Source organism: Centrocercus urophasianus, unplaced genomic scaffold, assembly GCF_019232065.1.
Source record: "Centrocercus urophasianus isolate 14NV4802_14NV808 unplaced genomic scaffold, USGS_Curo_1.0 seq_12, whole genome shotgun sequence".
NCBI classification, from domain to species: Eukaryota; Metazoa; Chordata; class Aves; order Galliformes; family Phasianidae; genus Centrocercus; species Centrocercus urophasianus.
Window position 1 is genome coordinate 38,719,271 of NW_024884364.1, and position 26,986 is coordinate 38,746,256.

The 26,986-nt window shown below is 35.0% G+C and overlaps 1 protein-coding gene across 12 annotated transcripts in view; it reads left to right on the top strand.

The window, feature by feature from the left end:
- DMD (dystrophin) overlaps positions 1–26,986 on the top strand; it is a 979,751-nt gene that overhangs the window by 676,486 nt on the left and 276,279 nt on the right. For all 12 annotated transcript variants that reach the window (XM_042811110.1, XM_042811098.1, XM_042811099.1 and 9 more), the window contains one exon: positions 15,304–15,421. In XM_042811110.1, coding sequence (XP_042667044.1) covers positions 15,304–15,421 — 118 coding nt within the window. The remainder of the gene's footprint in view (positions 1–15,303; positions 15,422–26,986) is intronic.

Below are 26,986 nucleotides of genomic sequence, written 5' to 3' on the forward strand. Positions count from 1 at the left end.
GTGGTATGTTAGGTCAGGCCACCAGGGAGAGTGCTCCAGCCTTCCTATTTGCTGCAGTGTTCCCTTGCACCCCTGTGTCCTTCACCTTCAGCGACCATTGTTGTCAGATTAGGGATATCAGAAGACGCATTACTACCTATTCCTTGTAGCATTATCTGTTTATCAAGCTGTTGTCTAGGTTATCTAACCCCTTTCTGAACCTGCTGATTTTTTTTACCTTCCCCAATCCCTGCAGTTGCAAACCCCAGATAGTTACCACCTGCTATGAAAATAAATCTTGCCTTTCATCTGTTTTAAACCAATTTCCATTGCAAGAATGGAGCGTGAACCTATCTTTTCTTATTTGTCTTTCAACCTATTAGGTATTTAGGAGAGAACCTTTCTTTTTACATAGTGTTGCAAAGTTTCTTAAAACTGTTTTTTAGACGCTCTGAATTTTTGCAGATATTTACATGTCCTATATGAGCCAAATCATCTGTGTCTGCATGCTTGTTGACTTCTTCAAATAAACCCAGGACTTCCTTTAACAAAAAGCTATTTCAGCTCTTTCAAGAAATACGATAGGAGGTGTTAATTTGATTCTTCAGAGTGATTTTTACCAACTTTTTTCCAGATGGGGAACACAGACAAGCATATAGGCCCACAGTTATCAGTTTTGGTATCACATTGCTAGAGTGGAGTGATTGAAGCCTATCATTACTGTCACTTCCTGCCATTGCTATGTCTCTGATCTGTCTCTTTAGTTACTCCTGATCACGGGCTCATCATATTCTTTATCTGGAATATCAATGCTAGGTTAATTATTGGGATTAGCTGTGATTACGTATTTAATCTGAAATACTTTCTGATATATAACAGTATCCCAGCACTTGCTATATCCTCATGCACCATTCTGCCCCATGAGGAAGCAGTTAAAGCAAGCTCTGTAAATCTTAGATAAGAAATTGAGGCCAGCAGTTTTCAGTAGGAGAAAAAACAGAGAAGAGGAGGTGCTACACAGCTATTTTGCACTGTCATTCCAGTAAAAATATCATACTGTGAGAAACTTCAGTGACAAAGGACCAATTTTCAATAGCAGTAACCAAACTCAGGGGAAGTTATGGTTTGTGATAATGCAAGTAATCATTTAGTAAGTGATATTTTTCTAGTTCAGTCAGTCTTCAGGCACTATTTCTCATTCGCCCCTTTTTATTTTTCTCTATTTTTAAGTAATTAAAAGTTGAAAATGTGTTAGCTATAGGAAATGCAATTGATTGTATTTTAATGTAAAATAACATATGAAGTTCTGTGCAAAAGATTGCTGTGGGTTATCATAGGGCTCTGTGATTATTCTCTGTTTTGTGTAGGGTGGTGTTTTTTTTTTGGTTCTCATGAAGAAATGATAGGTGTAATAAATAGATCTTGAAGGAGATTTGGAAGGCTGTGCAGTCCAGATTTTTCCCTCAGGCAGGATCAGCTAGACTTAAATCATTTCTGACCAATTTCTGTCTAACCTGCTCTTTAAGTCAGGACTTCTTCTGTAACTTTGCAGAAATTTTATTACACTGCTTTGAGATCTTTGCCGTTCAAAAGATGTTTTTCTCCAGCCTTAATATCTCCTGCTGCAATTTAAGCTAATTATGTCACCACAATGAAAATTGAGTACAGCTTATTCTCTTTCTCACAGCAACAGCCTTATATATTTGAAGACTGATACGAGTTCAGTTCAATCTTCCCAAGACAAGCAAATCCTGTGTTGCTTTTTGTTTGTTTTTTCTAATTTCTTTCCTCATTTTTAGACTTTGGACCATCTGTCCATTCATTGCAACCCATTCCTATGTTCATCTGGTTTATTCAGCTAGTTATTTGAATGCTTTGCATTTCTTGAATTGTATTCTCAGGTTTTTTGAGCCCACTTTGAATTGTTCTTGTCTTTTTAAGTGGCTGCAGCTTTTTGGCTTGGTATCACTGAGGATGTACTAAATCTACCTTCAGTTTCATCAGCCAAACAAGTAGTGAAACTAGTGGTTAATTTCAGGAAAAATCTGTATGTAACCTCACTTAGTATTGCTTTTCACATAGTACTTCATTTAAGTTATGCTTTTCAATGAGTTTCCATTAGAATTTCCCTTTAAATTAAAATAAATAAATAAAAAAAAAATCAGAGCTTGCTTGTGTTAATGTCACATGGGTAGTTTCAGAAGCCTTGCTAAGGGTATCAGGCATTACTTTGTCACCACTGGTGAGTCTTACAGCTACAGTGAGAGGAAAATCAGTGTTTTTTTAAGATAAGATTATTATTTATTACTGGTAAACTGCCATCTGGAACCTCTCATTATTTTCCCTTTGCTCACAGGTTGTTTGAGAGGTATTAGTTCTAGAACAGAATTCAGAATAATTCATCAAAAATTTCCTGGTCCTAGTTCTAAAGAACTACCTTTCCTTCTTTCAAAGTGAACTCTACTTGTCTATTTCAGGTTCTCGAAGGTAACTATGGAAGACTATTAGAATGCTCAAGCAAGTTTCAAGTATGACAACTAAAATTCATGAGTTGTCACATACATAATAATACGTACTCTTTTGGGTAAAAATTATGTTCTGTCTTTAGCAAAATTAACATTGGTCTGTATTCTTTCATGCACAAACAATGGGCCTTGAAGTTGTTAGTGCAAGGATTAGTGCTGGAACAAACTTTGTTTTTCAGACTAGCATGTCAAAAGTTTCAGCAACAGTTATATTTTGTTGTTTAAAATGTGATAAAAATAAGGTCACAAACTTTAGAGCATCAACAAGAATAACCTTGGTTTTGTATAGTGTTGAGGAAAAGAAGTAGGCTATAGGTTGGAAGCTGCTTGGCAATGATGGAATAACAAGCAGTGGGTGATAGTATAGAAAGCTATTTAGGCTCTCTGTGATGGGTCTCATTTCCTATCAGAATATCGTCTACTGCTGCAAATTACCTTGTCAGTGTGTGTGCATACATAAATACCTTTCAGACATATATTTTATATATGCGTGTATACTTTTTTTCTGATGGAATATGTAGTGAGAAACAACAATATCAGCAGGTCGCTAGAAGGGTTGGTGACATCAATTTCTAAGCAGTAGTTAAGTAGTGACATAGAATTGGAAATTGAACAAGTATTGGAAAATATCCTTCCAATAAGAATAGTTGGAAATAAGTTTAAGATTAAATCTTGAAGGACTGTTAGTGCTCTACCCTCAGACTAACCCATGAAGCTGATCCACAATTGCTATGCCTTAAAAAAAAGAAGAAAAGCTTCGTGTGACCTCTTTCTCTCTCAGGTGTCCACATACATACACAGATGCTAGTAGTACTGCAATATTGTGGAGGTGCCTTGATTACAGATAGGCTCCTTGCAGCTGTTTTAAATGAGATAAAGCTGGGGAGCAGATGCAGGATTGGTTAAGTGGTTCTGCATTCAGTCAGTTGAGACTCATCAGGTCTCATTAACTCAGGCTGCTCCTGAAATGTGCCATACTGCTGAGCTGGCCCCAGAAATTAGCTAGCTGTGTTCACACAGTGCTCTGCATGCATTAGTTAAGTCTATCTGACCTAAGCTTGTTCTTTACTGAGGCAACTTTAGTGTCGGTACCCCATGCGGTATTTAATCCAGAATTCAGGTTAAATCATCCATAGGTAATTGGTAATTGACTGCCTTTCCGGAGTGCACAGCTCAAGTATCAGTTATTTGCTCTCTTGCATATCACTGCTTTTCCTATGCCTCCATCCCTCCTACTCGTGCTCCTCTCCTATTCGTTCTCATTCCTATTCCCTAGCCACCTCTCACCCATTACTTCTGTGCTTCCTTCCCCAGGTCTTCAGACCCACAAAATTGTGTTCCCAGGTTGTCAGCTACAGGCTGAGCTTTGTGCACTTGTGCTGAGCCTGATGCATGCAGCCTTCCTGGATGAGGGCAGCAGCAACTGGCTACTAGGGTAGGATGGAGAGGAGAGGGACAGGGACTGCAACTCCCATTTTCACAGTGCTTGTGTCCACCCTGCAGTGGTGCACCAGGCTCTGGGCAACCCCAGTTGGCCATGGAGTTAATGCAGGTATGGCAGGAGATGGTTTTGTTGTTCAGTGTAAGAAATGAATGTATCACACTGTCAGGCTTTTTCAGGTTTAAGCAAATGTTAGCTTGCAGATAGAGCTGCAGTTTGGAGGTAGTGCAGTAAACATGCCATCAGCCAGAAATTCCATGCAATTGTATGAATGTATAGAAATCTCTCCTGATGCACCTTTTATGTGACTTCAGTTGTTTATGACAGGGAATCGTCCTCCCAAGGAGGAATCTGGATGATCTGATTTCCATATGCTTTGTCTCATGCTGTGAAAGATGGTTTGAAATGTTTTTCTTTGATCTACAGTGATGGTAGAAAACAACCAACCATCTTTTCTCGAGGGAACTACCTTGGCATATACTGAATCAGTTCTGAGCATTTGTTATCTCTTAATGCCTACACATCTGCACCAGTGAAAGAAGTCTAAAACTTTACAAACTGGGTAAATTCATTTCAGATTTTGAAACTCAGTGTGTGTGTGTGGGTATGTTCTGTTGTTGTTGTTGTTTTGAGAAACACGAGGTCATATTCAAATAAGTTAAAAAAGCCTCATTTAGATCTACCCCTAAAAAAGAATAGTGAAGATGAAATCCCAATGATTGTTCCATTGCTAAGAATCCGTTTAAAATAAATAAATAAAAAATTACACAGTTTTTCTATTACTGTAGTGTTCATAATGTTCTGTGTGACTGTTACTGGTATTGCTCTTCTTTGGCATACAATCTTAATGTTGCCCAAATTTCAAACTGACATGTATGTGAATTCAGGTACCTCTATATTAATGGCTGCCATCCTCCATTCTTTGTACCCATCTTCAGTAAAGCAGCCTAGCCATTCTGTGCTTCCTTTGGCAGCTTGCTGCTGTTTATCTATTAGAGCAGAGGCTGTTTTTCTTCTGAACTTACCAACACTAGACACAGACTGAAAGCAAGAAGAGTGTCATGGCAGTAAGCTGGCATAGCAGCACTGGTACTGCAGCACAGATAAGAAAGGCATCAGTGGCTGATCCTATGTAGCCTTCACTAACCTTTCTGAGAAGGTGGCTGGCAGACTAATTGGGCAATCTGAGGCATAGCACTCAAACTTGTCAGTGCTTCAGAGTTTTGTTTTGCTTTGTTTTTATCAAGAATATATTATTCTGTCATAGATAAATAAACTGATGTTGCTTTTAGCTGGTTCTTCAGGGCTAAGTGGTAATGGCATCTGTTCTGCTTGTGTAATATTTCTCTTTTATTTCTTAGCACAGTTGTCTATTCAAGTTTTTATGGTCCTTGGGCCATGTTTTTAGAGAGCCCTTCAAGTCTCTTGGAGAATGGCTATAGTATACACCTCTGCATTTTTCAGTATTTGGAATGAAGCTATTTAAAAGTATACCCTGTAGGGGTAAAGTAGAAACAACAGAAATAGTAGCTTCCTAAACTTTGTTTTCTTGTGTTAATATTTCATAGCTGATGAAAGAGTTGCTTGCCTTCGCTTGTAATTCTCAAAATAAATAAATAAATCTTTTTGTCTGGCGGAAGAAGCCGCTGAAAGAAGGGTGTTTTCATAAGTGTAAGAATTTTTAAGCGAGTAGAAGGATTAAGGTCAAAAAGTTGAACAAGAAAGGTTTGCCAAGATAGATACATTTTTCAGCAACATAGATTGTAAAATACCTCCCAGTTTTGCGGGCTGGTATTTGCAGAAAGCCAGTGACCTCAGTCTGGAGTCCTTCCAGGATTTAGCTCTTGAAGAACTGCTTGTCACAATCTAGCAACGCTCTTATTTCCATAGAGAGATACAAATCATTAATTTTTTAAAATGTAACACATTTGGAGGCTCTTGTTTCCACCTCCCAATATGGCCTTTCAGTTGAACCGACTTTGTTACGATAACAGAAAAGGGAGAGACAGAGACAAGGGTCCAGATGCATCTTCACAGTCTCCTAGTTAATTTGGGTTTGCCACCCCTGGAGAATTGACTGCATCAATCCTTAGTTTATCCTTTATATGTTATGACATTTTCTTGCACTTTACTAGTTTACTGAGTAAAAAGTGAAAATATCACAGATCAGACAAGGGCAAATTTTCAAAAACGTTAAACTTGAAAATAATTATCCCATAAGTTTATATATAACTGTGTTGTGCTTCACGACAAATCATGCGTCAATGCTATTAAGATGGGGAGGAAAAAAAAAAAAAAAAAAAGAGTCTTATTGGTGTGAACAAAGGAATAAAGTTAAAAATCAGTGAAAAGCCCAAAATCAAGTTGGATTAACCGTTGAAGATGAACATTTTGTATTAATGAATTGTTAGCTGGCAGTGCTACGAGCCCTTGGGTTTACAAGAGGAGGTCTGTGAATTCAAAGGAATTACCTCTCATGTTGAAAAGCACTATAAAAAAGGATGATACACCTTCATCCTGTCTTCAGAGTTATTTTTTCAGCCATGACTGACACTGTTACAGAATGGAATTTAGTGAATCCCTGAACGTGATCAGAATTTGTAATGCAAAGCAGTATATAACAGTTTATCGTATAGCTAAGCCTCTTTTTTGTAGTATGAGGGAGAGCAGGCATATGAGAATAGTCTAGATAAAAATTGTAGGCAAGCCTGTGTCTCTCTGGAGCTATGAAAGTATTTTCTACAGTTTTCATATTTAACAAAATGTAACACTAATTAAGGGTAAATAAAAATACCCTGGAAGAGGAAGTTTTCATTCTTCTGTCTTACTAGAAAGTTGACTATGAACCAAGCTTTCTCCAAAGCAAGAGAGAGTAACAGAACTATCACAAGTCACAGAAAATCTTGTCTGTGGAAAGACAGCGGTATTTCATAATTTATTTACAAATATAATATAGAGAAAGGTGTTTTCATTTTGACTTTTGAAGACTTTTTAATTTTTTTTTTTTATTATTTTTTTTTTTTTTCATTTTGGCGAGGAATATTTATTATGCTTACAATATCCCAACAAATCCCCCTTCTCTTCTTCTGCAGGAATTGAAATGCACAAACTCCTTTCCCCTCAGGCCTCACTCTTCAGTCACAGAACAGAAATTGAGAAAGAAATTTGAAAATTGTTTTTCTTAATTATTGAAAAAGCCCATCTAAAAATCAGTATGTATGTCTATATCCACTTGTATATACACATGCATATGCATGTTTATGTATATAAATATACATATAAGGAACTTACTAGTTCCTACCTTTGTGCTAGAATTGTCTTTCCACTTGACAAGTGATTCTTTGTTTTCTATTTATATCAGATGTATTCTTGAGGCTGTCATTCAGATAGTAAAACCATATGCTCAGAAAAAGAAAAATGCTGATTTTTCTTTCACTAAAGTGGAATTTTGTGGCTCCTTTGCAAGCTAATAATCAATGTCTGTACCTTCTGCCTCCAACAGTGCTTAGAGAGGAAATGTGTTAACTGTTCATGGCATGAGTTCCCCCTCGTCTGAAGAAGCAGTGACTCCAGTTGTGTGCTCAAGTTTATGTTTAAACATTGCTCTCAGTCAGAAATCGGTGAAATATGTTTAAGTTGCATTATAACTGCGTGAGGGAAGGGAAGACAAGTAGGTCTGATGCTGGTCTGAGGAAGCAGCACATGGAAAGGGAATTACCAGTAATGCAGGAGGAAGATTTGCTGCCTTTTTGTCTTGCTTTGTACATTTGCTAGTGGCTAAGGGTATCCATCTAGGCAGTGAGTTGCCTGCTTTCAGTGTCTTTCTTGTCCTATACTATTTAGAAACGTTCCTTACACCAGGCTGTTATGACTGGTGTTAGTCTATGCCTCTTCCTTTGACTTGACAGCACTGCTTGGAAAAGACACCCATGACCTGAGATAAGACAGAGCTGATCAAAGGAGTGTTTGTGTAGCCTTGCTAGCCATGTGATGACTAGGCATCATTCCACACAGCCTACCTGTGGCTGAGTTTCCTTCAGGAGTGTCTACTTTTCACATGCTTTTTGTGCTACTGAATTACTTGGAGGATTCAACTCAGCCACAGCTCCTACTTCAGTTACAAGTAGCAATCAGGTGTGCAGTACTTAAATCTGTTTCTCAACACCTCCCCGCCCCCCATCCTCTTACATCATGAAGTGCAAATTATATGTTCTGAGTGCTAAATGTGTTATTTTCAGAAGACCAGGGTCTCTGTGAAACCACGGAGGTAGGTTGGCATTAATAATTCAGTAATTCCTGCTGGCAACAGAACTTTAGATCTCCCCTTTAAAATTAGTTGTAAAAGCAAGACTTTCCCAGACCAAACTTTTAATAACCCATTTTACTCTATGCCGCTGTTTTTTCTTCAATTCTTCAATCTTAAAATCTTCTTGTATTGCAGTATCCACATTGTATACATTGCCTTACTTCCTACACTGTTAAAGAAATCAGAATGTTTTAGTTTCTACTTTTACCTTCTGTATTATTGTTGGACTTCACTGTCTGTATAACTACTGAACAAAAAAGAGCAAATAAGAGCTGGAAGTAAAAGGTAAAACAAACTATCCTTAAACCAAAATTTGAAAACAACAACAAAAGAGAGAGAATCATAGCTCTGGGTTTGAAATCTTTCTGAATAAGTGAGAAAGATTTAGACATCAGAACTGGGCTTTTTATTCTGTCTGGTTCTTGTCTTTGGAGCGATAATGAGATATGAATGAAAATAAGGATCTAAGTTACTTGATCTGGCTTAAGGTTATTCCATAGTTTTTTATCAAATATTGGTAAATAAGAACTGCTCAACACCTGCTGCTCCCTTCTCTGAGTTCACAATAAAAAACTATTGATGTAACGGCTTTAGTTTTTTGTTTTTCAAAAGCAAACCCAAACAAACTAGATGAAATCCTCTTTCTTCATTTTACCTTACTCTTCAGAGAATATTTGCTTTGATAAGGCACCAAAGGAAAACTTATTTGGGAAATGATGCTGTGCCAATGTGTTTGTTTTCGGCAATTTACTATTACTGAAGAAAACTTCAAGTAAAAGTAGTCAGAGATTTCCAGAGGCTCTACCATAAACTTAGGAATTACCTCTGTATTCCCTGAGAGTGAAATATTGATTCAGGCTAATCTTATCCCTGTAAAATTGGATAATCGGGGGGGCATCATTAGTCAAGCTCTAAGCTTTTATTTCCCACAAAAATATAGTAGCTATTTTCTTAAATTATATTTTAAAAAGAAGTTAAAAATACTTGCTAGTGTTGCCTATGTTCATAATGTAATTAAATGTCTGTTCAGGACTGTTGTGTGCCAGGTAAATATACTTTCTTTTAAAATGTGTGACAAAGTTAAGAACAATTTACTTTGATTTTTAAGTGCATCGACAAATATGATTTTCACTGGATCGGTCTCAGATAAAAAGAATTGGTACTGTCACCATAATACAGAAAACAAACCCCATTAAATCTAAAATGAAAGCTGCGGCTTTGAGAAACAGAACAGCTGTTTTCCTTTTTCTTCGTATGTTTGTAAGCACAGTGAAAATATCCTTACTCCAAAAATGATTAGTTATATGAGAGAAATAAAACAGCCAATTTTACAGATAACATTCTGAAAATGGCTGTGTGCTGAGAAACTTCTGTTCTGCTGACTAATATAGAACCTGGGGAAGCTCTGCACCTTCTAAAATTGGTCTCATCTATGAAGTTATCCTCTGTGATTTAATGTAAGGACATCAGATATCCTGGAACAGTTTTGCCTAATTATTTAGATAACCAAATATCAGATAAACTTGCTTTCTTTTACACAACGTTCATACTTCATTGCAAACAGAAGTAATGTCAAGAAGTCGTCTTGTGTGGGGGAAAAAAACTTTAATTTCATATACAGTTCAATTCTACTCAGTTTTACTCCTCGAGCTGTCATCCTTTTTCAGTTGTGAATTCTTTCGCTTCATTTATCACCATGTTCTTTTGGTTGGATGGATCTCATAGCTAAATATCTGAATGTTTAAATGTTGTCCCACTTGTTATATATTCATCTTCAGCTTTGTTCCTTCTTTTTTCGTACTTTCAATTCATATTTTGTTTTTGTCAAGCATTCTTGCAACTTGTGAAATTGCAGATTCTTTTGACCAAGGTGAATAAAATTGCATCCTTTCTGTAGTTCAAACTCATTTTTTTCAGGGATAACATTATAAAGAAGAGTTACTCGCTAGCTTGGGAATATCATACAGTTTTGAGTGCCACAAATCACATAGAGAAGCTTTGCAAATATTTGGAAAGTTTTATCCCTTTTTAGATACTGTTTTTCTCCTGAAAAGGGATAGGTTCAAAGTGTCCTTCAGAAATGGAAGTTCAGGAATGGAAGGCTTCACTTGTCTCATTGAGATCCTTTGATTACCTCTTTCATCTTGAATTAGTATAAACTCATCTTCTTTCAGTTTTCTTATGTTCTTTTTAAAACCATTTTTTTTTTAACTTTGCCAACAATTAAATGGGTGGTGTTAATGCTTCAGGTGCTTGTGAAGTGTCTGCAGAATTATTATCCACATCATTATCAAAAGTTAGCCTGACTAAACTTCACAACTGTTGCCTTTAGCATGCATTCAGTGGTAGATCTCTCTGTAGGAATCTAGTGCATTGCATCCTCAGGTCTCTGCAGCCTATTTTCATAGTTTGAAAATCTTCTCAGATGAAAGCTGAACTTTTGTTTGCTTCCATCTTTTTATTTCTGAGGCTAGGGCACATCCTGCTTTGCTAGACCTGCTTTGAGCTGTTATTTTGCAACTTATGTCTATGCCTTTGTTTTCTCAAGTTGATACCCATTATGGTGGTTTGTGAAAATGGAAATAAAAAAATAAAAATCTCAATGGGCAATCTCAATGGACCTTGGCTGACTTGACGCTTCCCAGTTAAGGATTATTCCTGTACTTGAAAACCACTTGTGAACTTGACCCAAGCTGAATGTCCTTTTCCTTGCTGACTGTCCCATTTGTTGATGCAGTTTTAGAGCAGTATGGTTGATTTTCACAGGTGGTGAAAGTGAGCAAAAGAGAGGGTGAGAGTTCTCCTGTCTCCAGCCATCACTGTGGTCTAATATTGTTGGTCAAAGTGTGGAGATTTAATTACTCTTCTCTCTGTTTGGCTTGATTACTGAACATCAAAAGCGTGTTGCACTTCTTGCTGTCAGAACTTTGTGGTATGTACCAGAACTCTTAAGTTGTGCAAGTATAGTTCTCAGATATTTATAATGCCACCAACATATTTTCTTGATTTACTGTCACAAAAGGCATACAAAAAGTTCCACAACGCTTTTCATGTCTCTAGTGAGACTCCTGATACTCTGTCACTTGTGGCTTTCCCACAGCATCACTAATAGTGTTGATATATTCACAAAGCCAGTGGTAAGGGCTGTATAGGCAGTTTTTGAGTGGGCCTTAAGTGGGCATAAAAATAAATACTCATGGAAAACATAAGCTACAAAACTTACGCAGGCCATACTGCCCCATCTGTTAATGTTTTGATTTCATGACAGGTACCAGTCAGCTAGCAATTCTGCTGAATAGTAGGTCTAGCTCTTCATATTTTCTTTAAATTATACATGTTTTGGAGGGAAAACACAAACCAGCTAATAGCCAAAACAAAAGTTGTCTTAAAAAGAAAACTACACTGCATGTCAGTACTTGAATTATTTCATAATTTTGTTTTTAATTGCAGAGAGTACATAAACCATCACTTTCTCTCATATTCCTATACTGCTTAGTGACAAGAAATGAAATTCAAATTGTGCTTGGGTGGAATAACTTCAAAAGCCAATTTTGTTATGCAGATGAATTGTAGGTGTAGCACATCTACATTTCTGAAATTGTTAGCAAGCATTTTTTCCAAAGCTTTCTCTCTTTCTAGGTGTGTATATAACACATTATATTTAGGAAATGTTGTTTTTGCTGAAAGCTGTCACGGCTATACAGTTTGGTCAGGAAGTAATTGCTTCAATTTTTGTTTAAGCTTAAGATTCAGATTCTAAGATTTTTCAAAAGATGAGTGAACCATTTCCACAATGACTGTTCCGTGGAATTTTGCTTTTCCTAAAAATGGCATCATGAGTTTGCGGGGAGTGAATAGGATTTTAAGAAAAATGTATTTTACCTTTCTTCCATTCCTGTATTAATTGTTCAAGACTGGAATTACCTTAGTGGTCTACTAGTTCATCTCATTAAGCATGGATGGTAGTGATTATAATCAAAGCATCCCAAATACTTGAGAAGTTTTAGTCTTTGGTTATGTCTTACTTGGAAAATGGTGCTTCTAGCTTACTTAATTGAGAGGATCTGCCTAAATCTCTTTTTTGACCAAACGTTTTTGTTTTTTTTTTTTTTTTACTTACACACTAGTAGCTTTCTTAAGTCAGAAAAAAAAAAAGAAGAGTGAATAGATATCCAATGTACTTACTGTCCTGTTTTATTTTATAATCTATGTATTATAAAGCTAGAGAATATTTAAATTATCAATCTCAAACTGTGCAGTTCTACTTAGAATTTGTCACACTTCCCTTCTTTCAGTTTTTCAGTTTAGCATTTTTTCAGTTGCTGATTTAAACAATTTAATGTATTTCTTAACCTCCATTTTGTGTAAAGAAATCATAAAAGTTAGAAACCTGAAAATTAGGTTTTTCTTTCAAGCAGCTGCTGTCCAAAAATGTGGAAAGATTGTTGAAAATGAATAGCACCACTTTCTGACAAACTGTAGACAGGTTTGATGACTGACTCTCATCGTTCCATTACTGCACTGTCTCCAAGCATGTTATGCTGGCATTCATAGATATATGGAGGAAAAAGAAAAGCTCTTTGGTGTTTAACGATGCATTTTTACAACTAAATGATCCATCATCATCATTCATCTACTTCCGTTAATCTACGTTTATTATTTAACATCAAATTATTGATTAAAATATGGTCTATAATATTTAGCAGTGTTCATTTTTGTGCGGTTTTTTTTTGGAACATCAGGTAAATGAGGGTAAAGGGACATTATATGTACATGATCAGAGGTGTTTATAGAAGAAAAAATACTCATGTTGATGACTCCCTAAGTGTTTGTACTAGAGCTTGTGGTGTCCTGATGAGGACTGGATAGATCTGAATTTAACTTGTTTTGAAAAATCTTTCGTAATAGCTTAGCTTTTTGTATAATCCATTTTTAAATTACACAGAACAGCATTTTTAACGTGCTAACATTTATTATCAGAGGCATCTGGTCTTTTACATCTGGAATGCATCCACCAGGGCGCTACAGTTAATGGGCTTTTCCTCCCATAGCTGTTGTAACAACTTCTACAACAATTTCCAGTAGCTTTGAGATGAGGATGTACTTTTATAGTGTCAAATATTTGTTTGAATTTCTGAAAGGTTTCATGAGTATCTTCATATATGTATTGCTGCTTAATTTTTTTTGCTGTTTTTGTTTTACAGTATCCCATCTAATCCTTCACAGTTTTTCCAGTTTTTCCCCTGAATTCAAGTGTAGTGATTTTTTATTGAATGTTCATCAGAGAACAGCAGACACTTTCTTCTGTGTTGCAAGCACAGTATGTAATGTCTACATGGAGACTCAGGCTGGAGCAGATAAATCATTATATTTAGTATACAAAATATGAAAAATGGGGGACTTTAGGGAACAATTTGGGAGTACTGTAGATGTAAGACCATAGAATAATGTAATTTGCTGGCCTTCTTCTAAACAGTTTCTAGGTAGGAAGAGAGAAAAAGGGAAATATTACTATGTAGGCCGTGTAATTATCTGAGAATGTTGTACTTATTTTAATGCTCCTTCTGCACAGTCCATTTTGGTAATGTGTATAATGCAGATGTTGTTAGGCTGCAATGAGACTGCTGCTGCTCTTGTAAAATTCATGTCACTCATTAACTTGTCTTCTTTGAAAATGGAGTTTTGAAGGCACATAGATATCTAGAAGTAGTAACTGCATCAGTAGATTTTATTTCTTTTTCGTGAATGCTTTCACTAAGGAATGACTTCTAATAGAAATTTCTTCTATCCTTAATTACGCAAGCTGCTGCATTAACTTTCTGTATGTTATCCAGTCACTATAGAAGAAAAAATACCACCCAAACTTTTGGGTTTGGGTTTAGAAACTAGATATAATAGATCTTCAATGAACGTCTGTTACTGTGTAATCATTCTGAGAAATAAAAATCCTTCACTTAGCTTTGTTGTGAGCTTCATAGTTGATATACCATACCTGCCATACTCTTGTATGTGTTCTGGTGACCCAGAATTATAGGCAGAAACATCATCTTGTCATAATTTGATAATAAACTTTGCTGCTTCCAACTCCTAATTCTGAGAAGGCTAATGAACATCCTTTCTGGAAGCTATGTGACAGGGACTTGAAGTTGCTACATTTAGTCAATGTCTTTTAAATACGTGCTTGGGTAATTCTTATCTGGGAAGCCATTTTACTGATTCCTTGTTTGCTGCTCCCTATTCTTTCAGTAAAAGTTAAACTATATATGTGTAAATTCCTTGTGCCTTACTTTTATTAGGTTTTTATTTTTTCTTGTGTCTTGAAGTGTTGCATTTCAGTATTTGTTACATCCTGAAGATTGTGATTCATTATTCTATTATTCACCTTTTTCTCTTTGAGTAGCTCTAGATCCACTTCTCCTGTTATAGTCAGGTTGCCTGGGCTCTGTGTATCTTGACTAATAGAAATTACTGTGACCTGTAATTACTCTTCTATTAGGTAAGGTTTAAAGACAGAAAAATCAACATTAACAGTCTTTTGCTGGCTTTAAACCAACAGATAGTAATTGAGTAATCTTAAAATATTAAGAAACAAACAGTATTAATTAGATTTCATGAGTTTTTAGAGAAATTCTGCTTAATATGCTAATAATGTAAATTCTATCTTTTTGAAAAGAAAAAAAAATTGTAAAGTCTATGAGAACGTTATTCTTTCTGTGGGTTTGCAGAGGAAAAGTTTTATGGTCGTGCTCGCATAATTGGATGGCTTAAAAATTAAGAATGATTGCCATTTTATACTTAGTTTTATAGCTTTCATTTGTAATGATTATTACAAGATAGGTCTGATTTTACATACACATAAATATATATATGCTTTGTATGTGTATGCTCATAGAAAAAGTAATGACCTAGACCAAATTCTTCATTTAATTTAAATAGCAGAAAACAATTCTGCTATATGTCAACCTGGCATAGAAAAAAGTTGCTAAATGTGGTCTTCTCAACAGCTCTTCATGCTTTTTTCCTTGTTTATTTTTATATTTCTTTGCAACTAGGCAATACTACAAGATCTGGAGCAAAGACATCCCCAGCTGGATGAACTAATAACTGCAGCACAAAATCTAAAAAACAAGACGGGCAATCAAGAAGCCAGAACAATAATTACTGACCGCAGTAAGTGATGATTCTGCTATCATACATTGTTTCAGGATGTATGAAAGATATTGTAACGCTTTTTATGCATAGCATTTTGTAGACATTATGCATTTGATCTTAAAAGAAGGGTTCCATTAAGAAACAGTTCTCACAGAGATTTTCTGTGAGTAGGGCAAATTTGTGTGAAGTTCAGTGATTACGGATTTTAAAACTTTCACCTACAATTTAATATTGATTATCTTCATAGTTGAAACATGTTGCAGAAAATATTGCAGAAAATATAGAATGTGATCACCATAGGCAAAGAAAATCCTTTATTCTTAAAAGAAGACAATAACAACATCAAACGAAACAAACAAACAAACAAACAAAAAAGAATTCATAGACTATAGCTATGGGTTTGTGAGAACCTTTCAGTTCCGCACCTGTAGTACAGCAGCAACCTCTTCTTTCATCTCTCCTCAGAAGCCTGATAATGCACACTGGGTTTATTAGTTATTCAGTTGTGATTTCCCTTTTCAGAATTAACCAACTAGCTGTATGTAAGGTAAAAAAATTAATAGATGAAGTTTCAGAAAAAAGTTTGTGGAAGTATTGTTCTTACCCTTGGATATTTGCATCTCCTTGTTTCCTTCAGCATTGGATGAAATGCACACTTCCAAGATCATGCTGTAAAAACAGCCATCTGTGGCAGATTGTTCTATATCTTTGGTTGTTAGTTTGGCTACTCAGGACTAAAATACAAGAAAATATCTTATGGTCATAGAGGTGCCCTGTAGAGCCTAGAGAAGACATAGCCAACTCACTGTGGATGCAAACTGTTCAGTATATCCTGTTCAGTATATATTCCTGGTCTGGAGACCAGGAAATTGCTCCATGAATCTGATAACACTGAGGCTGTAGATATAGGCTAAATTTTTCCATTCCCATAATTTTAAATAAAATATTTTTTTCCCCTTTTTTTCCTTTTTTTTTTTTTTTTCCAGTTAGTTTATAACTTTCCATAATGTTTCAAAACCATATTGCACTTTAGGCTGCTTTGTTCGATATTGCTTTTATGTTACATAAGAAACTGTTCCTTTTTGACATGTAATTAATTTTAGAATTACATACTCAGTTGAATTCAGATGCAGTTTGTATATACACCTTAAATTTTCAGAGCCATTATATGTAGAACTCCCATCAGCATTTTAATACATGTTTTCATTTTTAATTCTGAGGCAAGTTGTCGGAAGATAAGAACTGTAGATTTTACATGAAATGCAAACATAATTCCTATAAGCTCTCATGAGAATTGTATGCATGAATAGATTTCTTTCTGTTGGAAAACTGCACTTTGCTTTAAGTGAAATTGCCTTCTAAGATAGACTAAATGCTTCATTCTCACATAGTAAAAAAGGAAAGCAAGCTATCAAACTGTAAATCATGGAGGAATATGTGGTAACCAAGCTATATTACAGCTTCCAACTTTGGCTAGTGGTATGGTGAATTTATTTTATGTAATGGCTTCTTAGTTTTTATACATAAAAATTCTCCAAATTATTAGTTGGTTTTGAGCCTAAGGTACACAGGATTCATTTTTGCTGTGATGTAGCAGTTCATCTTTTCTGATTAAACTGGAAATATCCTTTACTGCAAATCTGTAGTTTATGATACAGTTAAAAGAAAGTCATCTCCCTTTATGGTTTTTCAGGTATGTGTCTTGCTTTGTATACCATCTTCTATTGTTATCCTGCTCTTAATGAAATAATTTAAAAATGAACAAATTAGAAATGCATCTGAGTTTCTGAAATGGAGGAAAGTAAAGTGTGACCAGGAATAATTTTGATCCAGTCTTCTGAGGTGACAAACTATACTCATTACATTTTTGTCATACTTAGTTTATATTTGTATGACTGTAGGTATTATACTCAATAGCTATTTGATACTTTTGAATTTTAAAGAGACTGTGATATTTCCAGGAAGAAAAATAACAAACCAAACTTCACAATATGGCACAAGCATTTTTTTCTCAGAATAAGAATACAGTCACATAAAATATTACTTTACTTAAAGAACATAATTTTTATATTTTCAGTTGTATGATGATTTTCCTGTATGTTGGATGAACAGATTCAGTTGAAGTTAGGCCTGCTAAATACACAGGATCCACTTGTTCCTGCTGCAGTGACTGCGGGTTTAATTCTCCCATGCCATGCCTTCACAGTGCCATGCTGTGCTGTCGGAATACTGGAGGACTCTCCTTATCCTCCAGTCAGGAGTCATATGCTCCCTCACATAGCTCCTCCGAGGCCTGCTGTATTGTGCACTTCTCCCAATTAGGGCAGATGGTGCTTCTTGCAGTTCACAGCAGCCTGTAGCCTACTAGAAAGAAATTATGCATGTTTGCATGGAACTTCTTATGTACAAGTTTTAGGCCATTGCTCCTTGTCCTATTGCTACGTATTACCAAGAAGAGATCCACCTCCCTTTGGATATTTATAAACATTAATCAGATCCCCTCTCAGTCTTCTTTTCTTCTGGCTTTCCTTATACGGGAGATGCTTTAGGCCCTTTATCATCTTTGTGGATCTCTTCTAGGAGATTGTTGTCTATTTCTGACCAATAACACTGAACAAATCAAGTTGTCTAACCAGTGTAACTGAATAAATGTAAATTCTGAATAAATCCCATTACAGGATGGATCAGGGTGTCATAAACTGGAATTAACATCCTGAGGATTCTGACTTCTGTGCTAACATTAGTAACTCTTAATTCAGACTGCTTGCAAAAAGACATCTATAAAACTCAGTGAAGTCTAACTTTGAATTAGTTTTGGAAACCATTATTGTCTTTTAAAAGAATTTATAAAAACTAAATATACATTTTACACAAAACCAAGCAAATAGAGAATCTTCCTGAAGAATTGCAAACGAGTGAGTCATCATGAAATTATTCTTAAACAGAATTAACATCACATAGGTTTAGTCTTTCTTTAGAAAATAAAAACAAATTAAAGAAACTCATAAAAGTAAATGATTTCCTCTGAAGTTTTTTCCCCTCACTCATACTTCTTCATACGTATGAAATTTCAGGAGATATACTACTTAAAAAGTACTTGGCAATGGGAAGTAAAGCCTTTATAATGTTTGCATAGTATTATATTAAAATTCCTGTTTATTCTATGTAAATCATAGTATACAGCATACACATTGGAGAATAGCTAACAGTAATTACATTTAGTCTTGGGAAAAGTTCTGGGAAAATGCGAGATGCATCTCTGCTCTTTTAGTGTCCTTGATAAAGCATTCTTTTCTAACAGAACCATATGCCATATAATAACATCTTTCCCTACGTAATGCATCATTGCTCCAAAACACTTTGTTTTACTGCTGAGGAAAATGTTGTTTCTTAACCTGAATGAGTTCATAGACAACTTCGAATATAGTAATTACATTTGAAAATTCATTTTATTTTCCATCAGTTCCTGTGTATAGAATACAAAAAGCCAGTAATGAGTCAATATATGAATATAGCAAGAGATTTTAAAAAGAAAACAAAACAACACCTTCAAGTCTTAGAATTAAGAAAGTAATTACAGAAGATATGTTAGATCTTGTTACATTCTGGAAATGTAAGAAACTTTAAATAGCAGGCCTTCCTACTGCTGTGTTCACACATATGCAAAGATAACGGTGAATAACCTTTTTTGTGGTTTTACTGTGCTCGTAATTTACATCTCAATTTTGTAATTTGGTTTCTAAGTGTGTAAGTGATAGAGAGGAGGTATGAAAGTGAATATTTATAGAATTCTATGAGGAAATAATCTCTTACTGACCAAAGAATCTCCCTTTAAAGATTATAAGCCAGTTACATATAGCTTTTAGAGTGATTGTGTGAAATGTAGTGAAATCTTGAGATATCACTTGAGAGGTTAATTAAGTTCTATTACTTTAAATACATAAATAGTGGCATTAAAATTAAATGCAAGAATATCAATGAAGACTATTTTGATGAAGTATTACCCTACTGGGGCTGAAGTTATTCCATTTCACGTTTGTTTGGACCATTTTTTTGAAACCAAATCCAAAGTGGTATGAATAGTTTACAGATGAAGTCTTCTAGGGTAGTTTTTGTTTACTTGTTTTTGCTTTGTTTTTACGTTTTGTTGGTTTTGTTGTTGTTGTTGTTGAAAAAAAGCAATATTTTATAGTTGATTGTTAGGAGAGCTGTACCTGGCGTAATCTGAGAAGTCTACTGTCTTTTTGCAACTCCATGAAATTGTTTTTATTGAATAGTTTTCAGTATTTGACAGCTTTATGATAAAATCATCAACTCATCATCACTTTCATAACAGAATATATGGAAACTTCATAGTGAATTACAGCTGTGCTGTTCTACTTGACATCATAAAATAGCTGTCTCTGTTGTACTGCCATCCATGTGGTTTTCACTTGGAGCTATTGAATATAGTTTATCACTTGAATAAAAACGAATTCCGACAATCTGGAGTTTGCTATCCAGTACTGAAATATGTAGTTAAGAAGATTGCGTAAGAAAATTGTGAAAGAGGACTGTATTTCTCTACTATTTGTTTGCTCATATATCTTGGTTTGGTTTTTTTGTTGTTGTTTTTTGGGTTTTTTTTTTTTTTTTTTTTTTTTGAGCTGACTTACTGAATAAACCCTAGAATTTGCTGGTTTTCATGCATTTCAAGAACTTAACAAAGAGCTGGAGTAATAGTTTTCCAGAGTAATTAAGATACACACTTTATTAATCATCCTAATCTACTTCTTTAAACTGAAACTATTTGTTATTCCTGTGAGACTTCTGTGCCTTCGTGGAAATGAAGGAAGGGAGAAACTACTTGTTAAGGAAACACCAAAAGCAAGATGAAACTTTAGAAGTGATACCATGTGAATGGGAAGAGTAACTGCATTTGACATTACTTTCTTGGCACAGATTTGCTGCTGTAGAGTTTGTAACAAAACAGTGGGATGTTTTGAAAAGGAGGAAGAAATTATTTTGGAGCACTGGGGAGAGATACTGTTTAAGACTGGGAAATAACATGTCGTAGAAATTTCTGAGTGATTAGGGAATTAGAGTTATAGGCCATACATGCCAGAAGCATATGTCTTATATGAACAGAAGGCAAGAGCTAAATTTCCTACTCATCACTCTCGAAAGAGAGATGAGGCTACACGAAGATGACCTCCCTTCACTTATGTTTATAGTCTTGAGTAAAAGTGGCGTAGCTGCTTTGATAGCCCCAAGAGTTGATAGGCATGTTAGGTAAGATTAGTGCTGCTGGCTGTGCTAGTGTTGTCAGCACTTACCTTGTCATGCCTGTGAAGAGACTAAGATAATTACTAAATTTTGTGTTACATGAAAATTCAGGTAGAACATAACTGATTAATTCTAGATGGGTATTTTAAATAGAAATGAATGGTCTTCTAAGTTTCATTTTCCAATAAATCAGTTATTGTTGGAAAATCGGAGCCTGGATTGCCTTGTTGGCCTTTATTTTATTTAAATTTTTAATTTAATTTTGATTTTAAATTTAATTTAAATTAATTTAAATTTAATCAATTTTAAATTAATGCCTTAAATTTTGCCCAGATTATAAGCATTAGTAAAATGTTTATCGTCTGTCCTCCCCAGAAGTTAGGAGAGCAGAACAGTAGATCAAATTTCTCAGAAGGAAAATGCGACCACAAAATGAGTTCTCTGTTAAACGAGCTTGTGAGCAGTACCAGCTTATGAAGAGAGTCTTTCATAAAGAGTGAAGTGGAAATAATAAAAAACAACTGTAATAAAAACATGATGATGATAATAACAGCATCAACAAAATAAAAATTCCCCCCACGCCTCTGAATAAAGAAAGCATAGTTTGGTAGGAGAATAATTCATACTAACATACTAATGGTTATGCATTATAACGATGGGTCCATGATGTTAGCTTGGTGAAAGATTTGGAATATACTATCATCTGGCAGAAAAAGGTTCTCACTTAGTGAAGAATCAGCTGAGGCATCGTGGGAGATCTAGTGCCAGACCCTGTTTTGTGTCTTTTTTTTTTTTTTTAACCTCTGTTGGTTATTGTTTAGGGATTGATTGAATCAGTAGATGTTGCCAGCCGGAATAGAGACACACACACACACACAAAATTTACAGCACCAAGAAAATTAAAGCCTTTTTAATATTCTACATTTTACTCTTCTGTTGCTTGTAAAAGGCTTGGAGACTGGCATGACAGTTGATTTTAGTAAAAGGCTAAAGCATATAAACCTTTAGTTTCTCTGAACTTCAGCCTGCTCTGTCACCAATTAGAGGGAAGTTGCTGCCCAGGCTTGTGAGAAAGCACAAAATTACAGAAAGTCTTATTTTCAGGCTGTCAGAAGATAATTCCTTACCTCAAGTACTAAGATAAGCTCTTTTAATAGTGTTGCTTGGGCTATTTTTTCCTTCTCACATTCTCAGGAGAAGTCATATTTTAACAGACTGGTTTTATGGTTTTATCTACCTTTGTTCTTGATGTCTTTTTAAAAATCTTTAACATTCCTAGAACTCTGAATGCATATGCCAATTTGAAGGAGTTTTCTTGTTTGGGTTAAGGAGTCCGGTTGTCTCAGGGGCTTCAAAAAGAAGCAAATTTACTTGAAAACGTTACAAGCAAAATATAAAGGGAAGGGAAAGAACTGCCACAGAGCATGAGGCTTCAGGTCCTGCTAATTTACTGACACCAAAATTGATATTATCACATCCTGAAGAATATTTAAGAATTCAATAGTAGCCAAATCTGAAGAATTTGGAAAGTACTTCTCCATATATTCAGTATTTCATTGACATCTTGGGCAATTACAGATATGTTAACGTAATTTTTTGAAACGTAGCAGAACTCAGTTGGGAATCAGTGGTTCTTTAGAAAGGCAAGCACCAAGTTATTTTAGAGTTTTCAACATACTTAACTGTATCTAATGTGACATTTTCTATTTGCAGCGTTACAGAAAAAAAAAGTCTGGTTTTAATTCAGAACTGAATTTGGTTTCATTGTACAGATGTTAATTAACATTTGCATTAAATGCTTGAAAATCTGAAAATAATAAATGCTTGGAGCATTTATTAATACATTTATTAATAAATGAAGGAGTTTGACTAAAAGCATATAACTTTTCAGTATTAGAAGACTGTTCTAAAGACTCGTGTACTGGCCAGATTGTCAGAAAATAAGGTTTTCCTCTTTGAATGACATTAGAAAGATTCAATGAATGTTTTGTGTTAAAAGGAGAACCGTTAATAATTTACCTTTAAAAATAACATGGGCAGTACTTGTACCATACATGAGGTCATCTCCATTGCAACTAAGTATTTCAAATGATCAAATACTAAAGAAGAAAGGGAAACAACTGTCTACAATTTTTAACTATGTAAGCATTTGTACGTTTTAAGAATTATGTTTTCAAAGTTAATTTCCCTATCAATTAGGTGATGTAGCTGTGCTCATGCAGAGTTTACTTCATTAATCAATGAAGTTACTGTCTAACTTAAAATCTGTAAGTTTTTGGTTGCTCAAGATAATGGAAAATTATTTTCTTTCATTTTAGATCTGGGATATCTATTTCCTGTTAAATGCAAAGAATTCGAACATTTCTCATATGTCTGAAAAGTATTACATGCCTTCTTTTCGAGGCATTTTCCTTTAAGAGATCCAGAAAGCTCAGTGTTTAAAAAAAGCATCACATTTACAAAAAAAGTCCTCTTTATCTTCCTTCTTTTTGCTCTCTTCATGTAGAATTTTAATATTTTGCTTACATTGAACTTTTAAATCAGTTTATATAAGTTTTTTTTTAAAAAAACTTTTTTTAAAAAATATTGAATTGCTGGGATTGTAGTCATCTTTTTATTCTTTTTATTTCTGATTGAAATTATTTACTTAAGCTTCCTTTTTTTTCAGAATTTTTCTTTTATAACGTTCACACTGCAATGTTGGCATCCTTTGCTTGATAGCAGTACAAATGTGACGATATCTTTTCTCTGAATAGATGTCAGTAACATCACAAAAGTCTTCAATTCCATGGCATTTCATTCTTTACATAGAAGAGGTGGGATTTATTTATTTATTTATTTTATCTCCCAACCTTTGTCTCTGACATGTGTTCAAAAGACAAGCTTTTTTGACTTGTTTGGTAAACCTGTTTTAGTTGTTTTGGACAGTTTCAAGGTAGTACTGTGACAGGAATCATAGCTTATGTGGAAGATTGTCAGTTCGACGAGAAGTAAATGTAAACAATGTACCTCTCTGTTTTATCTGTGATGATAGAAACAAAAGAGCCATACTAGCTCTTTTGAAACAAATTAGTAAAAATGAAACTAATTGGAAATAAATAACAGCAGAAAAAAAAGAGTACCCATTATGTGGTCAAATTACTCCACCACTGACATTTTATCCAGAATTCGATGGGCAACATTCAATGTCCACAGTTATTTTAAAAAGTGTGGTAGAGCAGTGTATGCTCACTTATGCCAGACCGTAATTTTCTATAGTAATTACAGAGCAAACAGGAAACAAACAACCTCCTTTTCAGAGATTATAACTAATCCGTGGTATCAGACAAATGCAGATTTTGGTGTACAATGTGTTCTATCTCCTTTTCTAAGAGCGATGCAATACACAAAGAATGTATATTGGAACTGTAGTTGTTTTCAGACAGTCCTGTTAAATACGAATACGTTTGGCCTACAGATTTAACTTTAGCTGTCCTCAGTCTAAATTTAACATGGTTTTAGTTTTGCTTGAGTTGGGAATAAAACAAGAACTGAGTGTTTTGCACAGCCCTGAAGCTCCTTTGAAAGTCCAACCTGAGTAAATACTAGTTTAGCCTGTATGAGAGAGGAGGTTCTAGAACTTTGTTGTGTGGTTGCACCAGCCTAGTGGTTTCATTTTGTTATGTACTACAGCAGATATGATGGTGACTGATATGTCTATGCAGATAATTCCAAGAATTTCCTTTTATTACTATTTTCAGGACCATAGGCATACTAAAATTGTAGTTCAAAGCTTTTTTGGTCTGTATTTAGTGGATCACAATCTCTGTAAGACTGTGTCAGTTTTAACGCTGCCAGAAAAGGAGGGAAGGGGAAATTGAGCATAAAATTCTGCTTATATGTCATTTTTCTTGTCAGCAGGGCTGTTGCATGCTAGGTGAGACAGTGAAGGGTGGGAGAGCTGTCTTGTGGATCCCTTGCTGTGTAATGGAAAGGGAGAGTAGACACTGAACTGTCTGATGTATGGTGAGGAAGCAGTGGCATCTGAGTAGGACTTAAAACCTGAAACAGAGTATTTAGAAAAGGTTTCATTATATTTTAATTAGACAGGAACCTGCGCACAGTAGATGAAACACCAGTGCCATGGAATTTTTTCCAGGCAGTGTCAAACTGCATTTATGTCTGATTTATCTTTTTTATGTGTTGAAATGAGAGCTGTGTTTGAAATGAAGGGTTGTGTTTTTATAGAATATCAATTACATTTTCAGTATTGTTATTCTCTCTGATTTATTGTGTATTGATACTTGGCTTTCTTCACTGCAGCATTGCATTAGGGTGGCAACAGTTTAGTCTGTTAATCTGTTAATGGGGTAATTTTGGGGGGATAATGGGATAATTTTTCTCTGCTCTATTTTATGTGAATCTTTTCATGCAGGAAATTGAGCTCTGGAGTAAATATTCAGTGTTTTCAGTTCAAAATTGGCTGTGTTTCAGTGATATCACGATACTGACTTTAAGTGTGTTCATTTGTGTGTCATTGATTAAGCTTAGGGCATTTAGTGTCTCATAAATGCTAGGATCCATGTAACAAAGAGAATATGAACAAAGAAGCAGAGAGGTATTCTATTTCAGGTCACTGGACGTTTCATGTGTTGGGAAGCTCTATATGGATTAACCAGCATCAGACTGATATCATCTTCTAGAATATTTATTATAGAATAGAGTAGGTGTAAATGTGAGATGGAAGACAGAAGGGAGTTTAAGGGATGGGGAAATGTTAATCTCAGGTAGAAGCAAAAATCTTGAAGAGTTAACTCATGTTTGCAACTTCTTAATGCAATATTCATGCACTCGGGAAAATTATTTTGAAAGCAGTACTATATTTCTCTTTATAGTACATGTTCTGACGTGTAAATGTTATTTTATTTTGAGTCTTAATTTTGTCTGTATTGGAATTTCTAGCCAGCTGTCACTGAAAGGATAACACGGAAGAAGCTGTATATTTCTCACTACATTAAGAAAATTCTAATAAAAAAATAATATATATGTAATTTCCATTGCTATTATTAAACAAAAAATGTGTTAATTTAACTCAGTTCAGATCTCTGTGCAAAATGTCCCTAATTTATACTTAAAATAGAACATAAGTGTATTTCAAAATATGTTTACTAATATACTTTGAAATCACTTCTTGGTAATTGGAAAGTCTGGCGTGCTTTCAAAGGCAAAAGTTAAAATCAAGGCTATAATGTCCTGTTTTGGGTTTTTTTTCCACATGTTTCCCAATTTACTTGCTTGTTGGTTCATCCCCTGAGCTAAGCTCAGTATTGCTGTCAGCGCTCTGTTTTCTGTAGCTGTACAGCAGGTGAGCAAGCGGAGCTCAGGAATGGTCTCCCAGATGACTTCTGCTGAGAGGTGCATACAGTTGAATGATTTTGAAGGCATGGTCACAAGAGGTGCAGTGAAAGAGTCGTCTGTGCTCATAATTCCCAGTCTTGGAATACAGTTGTAGCTTAGCAGGTGGTCTCAGATAAAAGCAACACATGCAATGACTGGGAGCCACTGTGCTTCTTATTATTGCAGAGTGTGACTGACAGTTTAGTCTTGCTGATGCAGCTTCATTAGTATTACAGAGGCACAGAATTGAACCTGGAGAGCAGTAAACAAAAGCTTAGCTTTTGAATGATATTATTCTGACAGCTTGAATAATACTTAATGTCCAATAACAGAGGGAAACACGTGCAGTTCATCCATTATAAAATGAATAGAAGCCAACTGTAGTCTTCAAATTTTGAATTTTATCTTACAGTTTTTGTGAAGAGTGGAGGCTATTTTGCCTGTTAAAGGAAATATATATATGTATCTTTATATATATGTATATACCGAAATACGTGTATGTGTGTGTGTGTATAAACTGTATGGAAAGCTTTGCTTCAGTTAACTTTGAGCATGATATTCATGTGTTCTTAGAATTCCTAAGTACATTTTTAATTTTCCTGGGTATTTTGATACTTAAGATCTCTCAGTCTTGCCCATACAGTTCAAGTTGGATCTGTTAAATCAAAAGCAGAGCAAATGGGAATGCAGATTAACTAATGCAGGTATATTTGAAAAGCATGTATTAGTCTAAACTAAGCAAAGGTGGTAGGCTGCTGACATTTAAAACAAAAAAAAACAAACAAAAAAGAAAGGGAAAAAAATCTAAATATGAATGTACAGTGGCATCACAAAGCTATATAATACCAAGATTCTTAAATTCATTGCCTGTATGGTTCATTAGGTAAGTACTGAATTTCACTCATTTCTAGACTTAAACTACTATACAGACCATTATGTTTT